The sequence below is a fragment of the Pocillopora damicornis genome, chromosome 2, assembly GCF_964200805.1.
Source record: "Pocillopora damicornis chromosome 2, jaPocDami1.2, whole genome shotgun sequence".
Taxonomy (NCBI): Eukaryota; Metazoa; Cnidaria; class Anthozoa; order Scleractinia; family Pocilloporidae; genus Pocillopora; species Pocillopora damicornis.
In genome coordinates, this window is record NC_142671.1 from 3,200,086 (window position 1) to 3,213,312 (window position 13,227).

A 13,227-nucleotide genomic window follows, 5' to 3' on the forward strand; every position below is an offset into this window, starting at 1 on the left:
TGCCACTCTGAGATGTTCACGTGGGCAGTATGGCTCATTAACATTTTAGTGTTAAAACCGAATTTCAGAATTTTTTAAACAGAACCAGATCAAATTAAGTAATCATGATACTCTTGTATGGCATCTGCCGATCTAAGCTCAGAAAAAAGTTATATAATACTCACCTTCGTTATTTTTGAAGCTCACTTCGTCCGCCATCTTGTTTTCACTTGAGCCTAGGCTCACATTGATCAGCGGACCTTTTTTGGACGACCTTTGACTGATACATAAATGAAGTAATCATGGAAAGTTGTCAAAGTCAAAATTAAGCAGAAATGGCGAAGCTAGGCGAATTGACGGAGGACGAAAAATCTTTGTTTTCACATCTCAACAAAGGTAAAGAGACTACCTCTTCATTAATGGATATTTAAAAATTATTATTTCATCTAGGGGTTGTATTTTCTGTTATTTTAAGGTGATTTTGAGGAGGCTTCAAGGCTCTTGCGTTCAGGAAGTGTGAGGATCGACTGTTTAGATGAGGTGAAACGAAAAAAAAAAATAATTAAGTGCTTATCGGTTCTCAGCTCCTCGAACTATAATTCGAAAATTTAATCAGCCTTAAATTGCTGAATTTAGGATCGGAATAGGTTTTTATATTCGTATCTTATTTATGTATATTAAATTAATGGACTTTTAATGCTAGCATGACCAAATCCGAATGACCCGATTTGCTCTTTGTTGTATTTCTTCGAATTTTTGAGGTTGTTGTTTGTTTGATTGTGTGTTTGTTTGTTTTTTTTTTTTTCAGTGCAGCTGATTTCAAAGCTGATATAGAAACAGTTTTATTCTTGTTAGCAAACCTGCCATCTTTTTTTTTGTATTGGTAGACCGACATTTTCTCGGAAAATGGTATTCGACTCGATATGATTTGTTTTCACTCATCATAAATATGTCCACCAATTTTTTTTTAAGTTCTTTTTTATTTCTTTTCCTCTAACCTTTTTATTAACAGCATGGCATGACCCCACTGATGTGTGCGGCATACAAAGGCAAAGCAGAAATGTGTGAGCTGCTGATAGCTCAAGGAGCAGATGTGAACTCTAACCACCATGAACAACAGGTAATTAAATCAGACTACATCATTCTAAGTTTTCCTCTGAAAAGTTCAAACTGTAGATCTGTTCAAACTAACCTCTTCCTAACAGATTATTTTCTTGTTTTACCGTTTTCCTTAGAATGTACAGCTGTTATTTGATTTCTATCGACAAGAAATGTAAATGAAGGAAAAAAGAATATAATGCATAAAGTTGATTACATTGATACTGATTTGTTGCTACAATGGCTGTTGCACTTTTCTGTGTGTCTTTTTTCTCTGGGAACTTTTTACTTAACTACTCTGTTGGTGTCGTGCAAAGAAGCTTGCAGTGTACAAACAAGTGAAAAAGCATTTTTTCTTGGAAGTTTAGTCATTCAGTAGATGTTGTATAGGACAAGTTGTTGAAGTTAAGCAAGTTAGGTACCAAAAAAATTCTGATGTGTATACACTTGTGACCTTCTTAACAAGAATGGACCAATAAACTCATTTATTATAACAAAATGTTACTTTAACTTAATTAATATGGAACCAAATGACTCGACTCACTGGTTATGAAATGGCCCAGCTGGGTATGAAACAACTGGGTTTGAAACCAATGTGGGTACCAAACTACTGGTAACCTCCCTTTTGCTGTATGGATCCCAAACAATTGAACTAAGCAGCCATAGGTCCTGATTACAATATATATTTCTATGAATCCATGTACAATACACCTGTAGTCCTTAAAAGCTGCAAGGAAGTTGCAACAGTTAAAAAATAATGTTAGCATTGTTAACTTAAGAGGGTTATTTTTACATTTTCTTTTTCATGGCAGTACACAGCTCTCATGTTTGGTTGTCTCTCAGGTATGTATCAGAAACTTTAGTTCTCTTCTGAGTCAGTGGCTGAATTGTAGATAACTTCAATTTGTGTATGTAGGAATGTATCATTTATCAAGGAATTTATATTACCTATTACTTTATAACTGTAGGGTCTGTAGATGCTACAAGGGTATTGCTTGAAGCTGGAGCGAGGGTTAATGCAGAAAACAGTCTTGGGAGAACAGCTGCTCAGCTGGGAGCTTTCATTGGTAAAAACAATAATAATCTGTTGTTTAAATTAAAGCAGTGAGATTGATATGCATGAATTTTGTTCATCTTTGTGCGAAATTTTTAAATCAATTTTGCATGTACCAGTCAAGATATTCCATTGTGACAGCTCAAAGTAAGAGGAAACTTGACAGTGTCTTGCATTTAATCAACCAATAAAACAACATGCCTACAGTATAAACATTTCATGATGGTTTCCCTTTTTTACTGTTATGTCATATGTATAGGAATGAACTTTCTTATTATGAACAGGTATCTTTATCTTTTTTTATCCTCACCAAATGAGTTGATCATTTATTTTTATTTTACCTTCTCAATTTTTCCTCCTATGTAGGTCAAAGTGAATGTGTCAGTCTTATTAACAACTTCCTGTCAGTGGATGATTTGGGGTATTACACAAAGCCTCAAGGTTAAATCTGGATTTCAGTGTAATTTAATTCATTAATAAACATAGCTAGTTAGGCCTCTACAGAAGCAGTAGTGTAGTGTGTTGTTTCCAGCAGTAGCAGTAAGTTTTTTACTGTTGAATTGACAACTTTTTTGATGATGGTTTTTTTTTTTTTGAAGATGGTTGGTAATTAGAGGCAGAAAGTTATTTCTAAGAAAAAAGGAGAACATCGGTTGCTTTTTTTAACATCTTCCTTTGACTTTATGAATGTATACAGTTACTATTAAGAGATAAGTGCTAAGCAGCCCTGTTAATTGTGGGGGATCCCTTCATTCACAGACTTTGAAACAGGCACCAAAACACTTCCTGACTGATATAAGAGAAATTTTGAATTTATGAAAATTATATGTAATGATACATGTAGTATGAGTTGGATGTGAGCCATCTACTAGACTGTATTATCACAGACATGTACCATATTATTTAATAGTAGTTTATTTACAGGCCTAGAAAAAGAACCCAAGCTATCAGTGGCCTTGGTACCAGCACTCCACAAGTTTGCTGTCAGTCAAAATTTATGCCCAGTGAAGGTAATTTTCTTAAGATCTTGACAAGTTTGATTGTTTTCTGGGTTCTAATTTGAATAGTTCAGGACAAAAATAGCCATAGGTGTTTTGCTCTTTGTTACAAAGCAACCATTAATAGAACTATCCACAGCCAATTTCCCTTTTCAAAATTTTTAGCTCTGTGCCAGCCATTGCTGATGTGCACCTTACATTTAAACTCTTAGCTTGCCTCCAGGGTACAGATTAACTCAATAAATGACACTCATAGTTGTATTTCCTTGTTCTTGGTGACAGATTGCTATGTATCTGCAAGATAACCTTGAACTTGTTAAGAACTACAAGAGTTTAGTTAAAGTTATGGAGCTCCTAACAGAGTCAAAGATTAAGTCAAAGGAGATGCAAGAAGTGCTGGCCATGAAGATGCACTACCTGGGATTTATGTTAAAAAAATGTGCACACTGGAACGAAGAACTGGAGGGAAAAGGTGGAATCGATGGCTTCATAAAATAGTAAGTAGAAAGTGAATGTATAATATAGTAAAGGAATTTTAAAGGAGATTTGAGTTAACATGAGCATGTTAGGTACATGTACATTTACATATAAGGCACACATTAAGCTACTCCATAAATTTTTTTTTTCTCACTGGCAAGCATGCAGAGGCATCCTTGGAAATGCTGTATAGCCATCCTTATTTTTTAAAATTTGTCTGTGTACTGTCCATGCAGATTTTGAAGACTCTGCAAAAAATGTAATCTTGATAAGCTAATTGCATACAAGTGTTGACGTTTGTGGGCGTGGAATTCGTTACTTAGTTGTAGGGATCTAAATAAAAAATTAAGGGTTTCTATGAGAAACTGTAATGTTGCCATGAGACCCATATGTACATCTGTACATCAAAGATTTGAACCCAACATGCTGAGAAATAATTGGGCGTTGTTAAATACTACTTTCCATAGAAACACGAAAGTATGGCAGTGTTGATTAATCAAAGAATTAGTGTTCAAGAAATTTGATGAGACCATTTTAAGCACCTTCTATCTAGAAGTAAGTGGAAAATAACTCATGTAGTCGAGAGTTGATTTCTCTCGGCTGGTTAAAGACCGACGTATTTTTAAAGGTGATTGACTGATTGATTACTGGGTAATGGAAAACAAAACTCTGTATTCTCATGGCCGTATTTTAAATTGACAGTGATTTGCGGAGATGAAGTGAGCTTTGTCCTCTGTCACTGGGAAGATAGAAATGTGATATTTCATGATTTTCTCTTAACAGCTTAACAAAAGGGCGCTCATCCGATGGCTTTTTCATTAATATGGAAGATATTATACGGCAAGCGATAAAAGAGTTCGATTATCCAGAATGTACCATTTTCAAACAGCTCGTTCAAACAATAGCACCTGTAGAGAAGGTAACTGACCTTGAATTATTTCTTTGTTTTTTTTTTGTTTATTTATTTGTTTGTTTTTTGCTGATAGCGCTGAGCAAAATGCCTTACAAAAAATGGACAGGTACAAAATGGTATAACAGGCGCGGTTGTGTCGTAGGAGTACTGGATAAACTGGTACGAGTTGTCCGGTTTAAAACGTAGAAAAAGAAAATGTAGCTCAGAAATGGGAGAAAGATGTTTCTTCGTCTTGTCACGCGCGTGGATCTAAAAGTCCGAGGTCCGATTCCGCGATGGAATCTGAATTTCTTTTCACTATCTTTCTCTCTTTACTTCTTTCATATAGGGGCGTGATCCAACAGCTCTCGCCGTGATAACTCAGAGCATAAATGGCCTCCGCTGGTAAAGCATTTTCTGATACAGTATTATTTTATTGTCCTTTCTCTTTTTTCTTCCGGTAAAATTCCTCAGTCGTACTGTATGGTAGATCAAATTTTTCGTGGCCTTATGGCGTTACACTTTTCTATACTTGAAAGCAAAACTGAGGAGAAAGTATCGAATCTTTTGGTTCTTTATTCCCTGCAGTGGTGACTTTAGTGACTGCTGTGTGGTTTGTATCGAGAAACGGAATGTGAAGAAATGCTCAGCTTGTAAAATGGTAGGTGACGTTCATTCCTTGCCAGCTTCATTATACCCTTTGAATAACAGATAGAGTTGAATATGAGAGGGCAGTTTGACTGAGTATCGTTAAATCAAATACCAAGTAACCACAATGGCTAATCAGAGCCAGGGAGCTCATCACCGTTGCTCTACTTCATCTTTCTTGGGGAATAAAACGCCAAATATGCAGTGTAATCAACTACACCTCATGAAACGTCTTGTATAGTTCTAGTGACTATGGCAACCAGATGTCAATTTATAAATTCTGAAAGAAAACCCTTGAGTCTTCTTCCTAAAACGTCTGCACGAGCCACTTGTGGAGCATTTGCTTAGTGATCGTTTTTTTTAAAAATTTATTTTGGACCTGCGACATCATTGATTTATTGAAGTTGTTTTACTTTGTATTGTATACTCGATAATTCAGATTAATTTTAACGTTACAAATTATTTAAGTATGATCCGCAGGCACATTTTTACGCACGGTTTCTTTCTTAGGTTGGTTACTGCAGTGTGAGATGCCAGAAGCTTCATTGGCAGTCTCACAAGAAGTTTTGTAAGCAGCTGGCCAAAGACTACGAAGAACAGCTTGCTGCACAGTTGGCAGAAGAAAAACTCGAGGACGGAATGAGCCTCAAAACTCAGCAAGGAAAGCCAAGCCTCATGAATGGTGAAAAGAAACCTTCGGCCAACCGGAAAAGCGACGAAGCTGTAAACAGCCAAAGATTAAAAACTGAAAACGATCAAAACACGAACACTAGAACTAATAGCGACATAGAAGGCACAAATTCATCGGAGAGTTAACGCAGAAAAGGTTGATATGACGGAACGTGGAGAAACTGCGACGATAGTTGGCTTAGACTTGTAACCGAAGAATGTATTTTAACCCTTTTACTCCCAAGATCCAAGAAGTTATTCTCCCTTCTGAACGCCATACATTTCCTTGTAAATACGACAGGAGAACTTGGTTTTGTATTGTGCTCTAACTGACAAGCTCTTCAGTTCTCGTAACCTGTGAGCAGAATGTTGTACTGAAATCGTGTGAAGAGTACCTCTATCTGTTTGGAGGTTTAAATTAACTGCCCCAAAGTAACACCTAGCTGCGGTAAAAAACAAAAGTAGAGGAAACGCTGAACACGAAAGGAACCAGAACATAAAGGATTAAAAGATGAGTGTGGATTGCATTTGTCAATCTTGAAAAAGTGCGTGCTTGATTTTCAAGATTTAAAAACCACTGTCCCTGCTTCTTTACGCCATGTTTTCAAGGTCTAGTTTACTTTTTGGGCATCACGGAGTTTTTGTCCTTCTGTTTTCCTTCAAAGTATCTTTCATAAGACTGTGGAAATCTTCTCAAGAAGAATCCGACCTCAAGACGTACACTAGTTATTTAAAAGAATGTAAGGGTTGTATTGTTCGCGTTTTCATGGGTTTATCTCAGTCACTCGGCTGTTGAATATGTAAACGGAGATAAGTCATTGTTCACGGACAGTTTTACTCTGAAGGCCATATAGGAGAATGTTCGTTTACGTTTATTGTAATTAACATTCCATGCGGCTAACAATAAAAAAAAAGTTAAAAAATAAAGCAAATGATAATTGGACTAAGACGAAAAAGTACAGGTGTGGGTCTGAAAAAATCAGCTCATTACATCGCAGAACGCTGTGATTATTAGTTAATAGAAATGACTAAACTTCAAACTTCCAAGTAAATCGATCTTGGGGTCCCCTCGACAGATGTTACCTGGTGAAAGCCCGCGAATTCCTGACGAACTTAACAATCGCATTTCGTAAATCGCGCCAGCCTCCGTTGAAAAACAAGGAGTCTGTAGAAAAGCTCTTCCGTTTTCAGCTTACAAATTACAATTTTTCCCCTCTCTTTCCCCTTTTTATTCACTTGTGTTCACGCGTGGCGCTCGTGATTTCACGAATTAGCCAATCACGTCAAAGAACTCTAACCTTGACATTAGAAAACTGCATGACGTGGGCGTTTTTTTGTTTGTTTGACGGAGTTTGGTCAGTTGTTTTATAGCTTTCGTTCATTGCATTACATTTTTTTTAGCTTCATTTGGTGTTGTTGTTGTTGTTGTGGTTTTTTTTTTTGCGAGCAATTTTATTCCAGTTGTAATATAATACCTAATTGGCTTATCTATCACTTATCGTACTGTTTTTCAGTGTTCGTGTATATGTTCAATCAAACTTGTTATTAAATTGAAGAATTTATTTTGGTGTTTGTTTCCTTCGATTAGCTTCGCTATTTTGCGGGTGGGGATTGTTAGATATGTATTTTAATGGCTAAAATAAAATAATCCCTCGAGCTTGCCATGGCTCGCTGTTCCATGGAAGAGCTAAGAGAGCAGATTTTGTGTTTTTTTTATTTTTGTTTTTAGCTTTTTTGTTTTTTGAGATGACCAAACGCCGCTGTGATGACACGAACATTATTGTTCTAACGCCAATGCTGAACAAATAATGATCTAGCGACTAAAAACAATAATAATTTTTACATTTTAACCAAAAAATTCAATTTCTACATCTACATAGCAAATGAGTGAACAAACGAGAAAACTCCATATTGTTGACTTATTTTATATCATTTTTAACACAATACTCTTTTTATCTTCAGAAATTTCAAAAACAGTGTCCACATAATTCGTAAATCTTTTAATCGATTATTGTCAAAGTATGAACACACATTTCGTATTGTTTCTAGTATATAACTAAATAGATAATAAATCGAGCCAAATCTTACATAAACCTCATACAAACTCAGTACAAAAAAAATTTCCAACCAAAATGTCGCTGATGCCACTCTGAAGTAATGACTCAATATTGCTAATTCTCCATACAATTTAATGATCATCAAAAACAAATGTTTTACCCGAGTAAACTGCACGCGCTTATCAGTCCATAGTGTCCGCAAAAATAAAGATGACTATCTATAAAGGCTGAATCTTAGTTAAGAGTTTGAAAAATAAGCAAAAATGACCTACCTCCCAAATATCATTAATTGTCAGGGCTAATTAAACGATCGTTTGTCACGAGTAAACGATTTTTAATTGCAAAAGGGAAATAAAAGAGCGAACCCGTAAAAAGTTCACATTACTTGGAAATTTCCCGGACCAAATCATTCTAACTTTAATAAGATCAAAAAATTGTTACTGTCGTATACGGTTAATTGAGATATATGGAACTGTCTCAGTTTTGGCGGTTCTACGTTTGCCCGCTTCTTTTTTACTAAAATCGTTTGTTCAGAACTCTCACAAAGGTTCTGTCAAACCGAGTGCCATCTATGCTATCGCAAACGCCTTGTCGTCTTCGTCTTTGACGACCCGGTTCGTCACAAACTTCTTGACGACCAAATCGACGGCCTCTGGTCGCGGGCAGGCTGTTGTGTGTCCCTTGTCTGATCGTGGGTAAAGCTATTGCTACTGAGGGCCGCTGGATTGACGGAATAATGCCATTGTACGCGGCTCCTATCGCAGTTGGTCGGTGTTGCATCTGGTACTTCACTTTCTTGAGGTTAGGCTTGCCGAATAAAAGTACAGCTATGCCACCTTCATTCTGAACATTTGTCGAAGCGTTTGTGCAACAAGAGGCCATATGAAGGTTTTTTTCTTGACATTGAAGGTGTAGAGATGTACTTTTCCCTTCTTTTCTTGCGTTTGCTGCCGCCGCTGGAACGGAACAAACACTGAAATTTTGCTTCTTGTTTGGTATTGATTTTTCTCTTGTCGTTGTCGTTCTTGTTTTGCTGTCTTCAACTTCAGAAAAAACTCTTGAACTAAACAACGTGGCTCGCTTCTTCTGATGAAACTCACACAGCTCCAGCAGTGATGGAGGATGGCTGATTGCTCTCATCTTTAATTGCCTCGACGTTCGACGTGAAGATTATGAGTTCAACTTGCAGTGAAACAATAAATTTCTTGAGATTATTTCATTGACGTCATAATTTGTAAGATGACATGTTATCACATACCAGACAAAAGAAGCCCTTCAAATTCTCAGTCTGCACTTTGTACCCACTCTGCAGTCTACATTTTTACCTGGTCTACATTTTGTAACCGATCTGCACTCTGTATTCTGCAGTCTGTATACCTGTGTGTGGGTTAATTCGACATTTTCGTTCTTTTCCGCGTTAGTACTCTTTCCTTTGCAGAAATATAGATATCACTAACTCTTACATGCTTTAACATGCCTATGTTTGATGTAGGGCGTGATACTGAGAGTCACAAAAAGCTTTGAAATTTTTAAAAAGTGTATGTTTACAAACTTTTTATCTCGTTCATTAGTGGGCCGAGGAGATCATGTAGCCACAAACGAATATATCTCGTAAGGTACGTAAATCAGTAAACAAAATCAACTAATTACATTTGGTGGAAAAAAGTTCTGTTCATGACATATTTAGATTCCACCACAGTTGTATCAACGTTTTCTTGATATGCCATTTCCTTGGTTTTCCTCTTGTTTGCCCGATCTTTAATGGAGAAAAAAGTGATGGTTTTACTCCCAGATTTTTCTTGAGAAGTAAACATTAAAGATGAAGAAGGGTCAACCGCCCTCAAGGACTATATGCAACTTTGTCTAGGACACAATTATTCTTCAGCATTTCGATTTTCATTTTGAGGTCTATCTTGATCAGAATGGAACGGAAGGTATTAGAAAACATGAGGCAACTTATTTCGGACTTCAGGAAGAACTTATAACTCACATTGCTCTCATTTCGCTGCTAATCGTAAATCCTCTCTTGGAGGTTTCGTCCCTTTTGGGATATCTACGGTCATTTGTACAGTCATTTTCACATTTCCACACATTTCTGTCAGTTTTGGTAAAAGTCACCTTATAGCTTCTGATGCTGTTCTTCAGATTATTTTAACTGATATCAGTATCTGAAAAACAGTTCTCAGGTCAACTCTGAGAGAACATTAACCGTGAAACAAAAAAAAAAATTTTTCAAACAAATTTATTGCAGCATTATTACTAGATCACTTATTAATGAAGAAAATTATAATCCAATATCAATATTAGTTAACGGAGGGGGAATTTTTAACAAATAAGAAGCGGTTAGGGTAACTAAAAACCAAATCATAGAGGCACGTGGCCAGCTTTTAGGATGAACGGTTGAATGAGATACGAATTAATATGAAAAGGGTAGGACTTAAGAGCTTTCTTTGAACAACAAGCGGTGCTACCTTATTAATACAATGTAATCAAAGGGCGCCTGTGGATAACGTATTAAAGAGATACATACTTGTAAAGTTGCTATCAATAAACTAAGGTGTTAAAGAAAAGATAGAAAGTAGAACCATTGCAAGTATAGAAATTATAGTACTTGAGTATGTGGTGGAAACCCCCCGGGGGGGGGGGGTTACATGGGTCATTTTTTGCTGGGTATGTGCAGCTGGCTTCTCAGAACCTCTGCCGTATTTTAGCCTATGTTGTGGCCAATTATAGAACGCATCTTTGTCCGCTTTTGAGCAAGACTGGGATGGAATTGGAGCCGTTTATTAAATATTTAATAAGGTAACAACTTTTTAACCATAAATCTTCCTGTTTATGCATCCTTACTTGCCATAATTTTCTTACGCCTTAAATCTCAAAAATATGTTACCCCATTCTAGTAACTCTACTGAAAATGCAATGCCATAAAAGTCAATGCAGTCGTGAAATGCGACCCTACCCTATATTGTTAGCCCATCTGTAGGAATTTTAACCCTCTAAGTTTTTATTGAAAAATAACAAGATAGTCAACAATTTGTTTGATATCCTACGCTTTGTTTAACATAATACATCGTCTACTTATGATAATTTTTAGTTTCGGCCGTGACCAAATGTTCTTAGGTATAGGGATCCGGTCGTGCATATGAGCTCCAAGTTAATAGCGGAGCTCTTAGGCGCAAAATATGTCTGTTATTTTATCATTTTTTCTATTATTAGTTTAACAAAACCCTTTCCCGTTCAAGAACGCATCAAATTACCTTCGAATTTATATCTATCTATTATCGAAGGTCTATGACTTGTTCTGTACTATAAATTTTGTTGCTGCGACACTTAAAGACAGCAAAACATTTAGCGAGCACGTCTTTTACGGCTGCACGATAATTAGAACTAAGTGTTATCAGAATAAATGGGTTGATGGCTGTACTGATCAATGGAAATACATAGTATAACAAACCAATAAATAAAAGGCATTTGTCATTCAGAACAATTGTTGGATGTGATGATTTTAGAATCAAATAAATATAAAGAGGCGTCCAGCACATGAAAAATCCCAAAGTCACCGCTCGAAAGATTTTCAAAATGTTCTGGTTTTCTTTGGATCTCAGTGCATGTGTGCTGCCTTCGTTACTGCTGATTTCAAACACGAGTCGCTTCTTTAGATGCTTAAAACCAATATAATGAACAACTAATAGTACAACCAGAGGTGCAAAATAAAATAAAATGAAACTTGCGAATTGATACACTTTAAAAAGTAACGTGCTCATAAAGTTTCTACAAAACGTCTGTCTCCCTTCGAGTAAGATTTTAGAATGATAAAAGTATGGTGCGGCACCTAACACAGGCAAAAGCCAGCTTAAAAGAAGAAGAATTTTCCGAACCCTGGCAGTGATCTTTATGGCCTTAAGTGGAAACACAATCGCAATGAATCTATCCACAGATATTAACACCAAGCTCTCAATCGACACCACGTACAATACAGCTCTAGAATAAATCCCCAACTTGCAGAAAAAGGTAGCGATTGCTTGATTAGTAATTAAGCTTCCTCCAGGCTTTAACATCCCTTCTGTAGCATAGAGCGGCCAATTAAGGAGCACGCTTATCACATCCGAAATGGCCATGTTGATAATGTACCAATTAGAACTTTTTTTCAGGTTTGAAGCTCTGAGGAAGGCTGCAATTAGGAGGAAGTTTCCTGAAAATGCTACAACAGTGATCACTGAAAGAGCGACTGTGAAGACGGTAGAAGGGACAGCAGAAAAACACTCTGATTGGCCGATTTGAAGATTTGTCGTGGAGTTGTTCATTTTCAGTCGTAAGAATCTTCTCTTTTTATGCTTTGGTTGCCGCTGATATGCCCCTGGCGAAGGACTCTCAACCTTCGGCTTTCTGGAAAAGACGCTGCGTTTATCCCGCTGTAAATTGGTTTTTTTAATTTGCTTATTATTCTTCTGTTTTTTCACCTGTCCACCAACACGTCGCCGGTTGGTGACGAAAGACAAAATGAATGCTTAACTCACTAATTTATGTAGTCTTTGAGGACTTCGATACATCTGCACACTGAAGAGAAAAGGCTGTCTCCCTCTTGTTACATGTTCTGAGAGTTATCAAAACGAATTTTTAGGAACTTGTGACGTTTTTGATCATCACAGAGCATATTAAAACCACCTGCAAATTCTCCTCGCTTTGCATTCGATTTTAATTCTGTGTATGTAATTTGTAGTTGCGCTTGGTTAAAAGTGAATATATGTTTGTACACGTTATTTTTTTGCATATTTGTTTCACTTAATCAACCAAACAGCCGCTTTTTCAGACGCTTGCCACGAACAGTTCTGGATCTCAAGAATCTCCGGACTTGCAACTAATCACTTCGTTTTCAAATAATATTCGCTTTTTGTCATTTTTATCGTTGTTCGCATCGCCTGAACTGGTGGTTTGGAAAGGCATTAAATTAATATTTCATTACCTAAAAATAGCTTTCTTCATAGATAACTTGTTTCTGACCTCGCCACGCCACGCCACGCAATCTCCATCTTTCGAGGAGCGTTCTGAAAGCTGTCGTTGACTTTTATCATGAAGGGAAAAAAAGGACCGAGTGATACAAGACACGGCGAGTTTTATCGAACGAACCGAACAAACATGTATGCGGCACGTGTTTAATCGCCCTATATATGACGATGTTCTACGTGCTTACAACGAGACGCTTCGTGTGTGTTCTTTCGAATAAGCTGGTAGCTACAAGTGAGAGTTAACCGAAGCGCTGTAAAGAATCTATAAATCAATTGAATAAACCATGACTTAATAAAGAAGCGTGGTACAGTTTTTTCACGTTTTCGACAGCGTTTAAAACGTAAGTCC

General features: G+C 36.8%; 3 protein-coding genes across 7 annotated transcripts in view; 1 reads left to right on the plus strand and 2 right to left on the minus strand.

Moving 5' to 3' along the window:
• The window catches only part of LOC113668104 (protein arginine N-methyltransferase 3), a 16,396-nt gene extending 16,098 nt beyond the window's left edge, over positions 1-298 (minus strand). The window contains exon 1 of one of the 4 annotated variants that reach the window (XR_016183840.1): positions 165-298. Coding sequence is in view for 2 of the 4 variants with exons in the window: in XM_089197061.1 (XP_089053187.1) it covers positions 165-198 (34 nt within the window). In the remaining 2 variants the exon portion in view is untranslated. The remainder of the gene's footprint in view (positions 1-164) is intronic. The other 3 variants (XR_016183839.1, XM_089197061.1, XM_027183981.2) reach the window with 3 other exon arrangements.
• Positions 187-6,742, plus strand: LOC113668118 (ankyrin repeat and MYND domain-containing protein 2). Of its 2 annotated transcripts, XM_027183999.2 has the most exons (12): positions 187-375; positions 455-519; positions 992-1,099; positions 1,890-1,920; positions 2,046-2,144; positions 2,498-2,572; positions 3,056-3,141; positions 3,412-3,626; positions 4,390-4,525; positions 4,848-4,903; positions 5,087-5,159; positions 5,657-6,742. In XM_027183999.2, the coding sequence occupies exons 1-12, from the start codon at positions 315-317 to the stop codon at positions 5,960-5,962; spliced, it is 1,311 nt and encodes a 436-aa protein (XP_027039800.2). In that variant the 5' UTR covers positions 187-314; the 3' UTR covers positions 5,963-6,742. The 2 variants fall into 2 exon arrangements, with proteins under 2 accessions (XP_027039800.2, XP_027039801.2); XM_027184000.2 differs by lacking the exon at positions 455-519 and having other exon boundaries at positions 239-375.
• A 3,898-nt stretch (positions 6,743-10,640) lies between these two features.
• Positions 10,641-12,360, minus strand: LOC113668095 (substance-K receptor-like). Its single transcript, XM_027183970.2, has one exon. It carries the CDS (start codon positions 12,174-12,176, stop codon positions 11,151-11,153), a length of 1,026 nt encoding a protein of 341 aa, XP_027039771.2. The 5' UTR covers positions 12,177-12,360; the 3' UTR covers positions 10,641-11,150.
• Positions 12,361-13,227: the final 867 nt, after the last annotated feature.

Coding starts and splice junctions, on each gene's coding strand:
- LOC113668118 (XM_027183999.2), top strand. CDS start 315: ATGGCGAAGCTAGGCGAATTGACGGAGGACGAAAAATCTTTGTTTTCA. Junction 1,921..2,045: donor CATGTTTGGTTGTCTCTCAG/GTATGTATCAGA, acceptor TTATAACTGTAG/GGTCTGTAGATGCTACAAGG. Junction 4,904..5,086: donor AGCATAAATGGCCTCCGCTG/GTAAAGCATTTT, acceptor TATTCCCTGCAG/TGGTGACTTTAGTGACTGCT.
- LOC113668095 (XM_027183970.2), bottom strand. CDS start 12,176: ATGAACAACTCCACGACAAATCTTCAAATCGGCCAATCAGAGTGTTTT.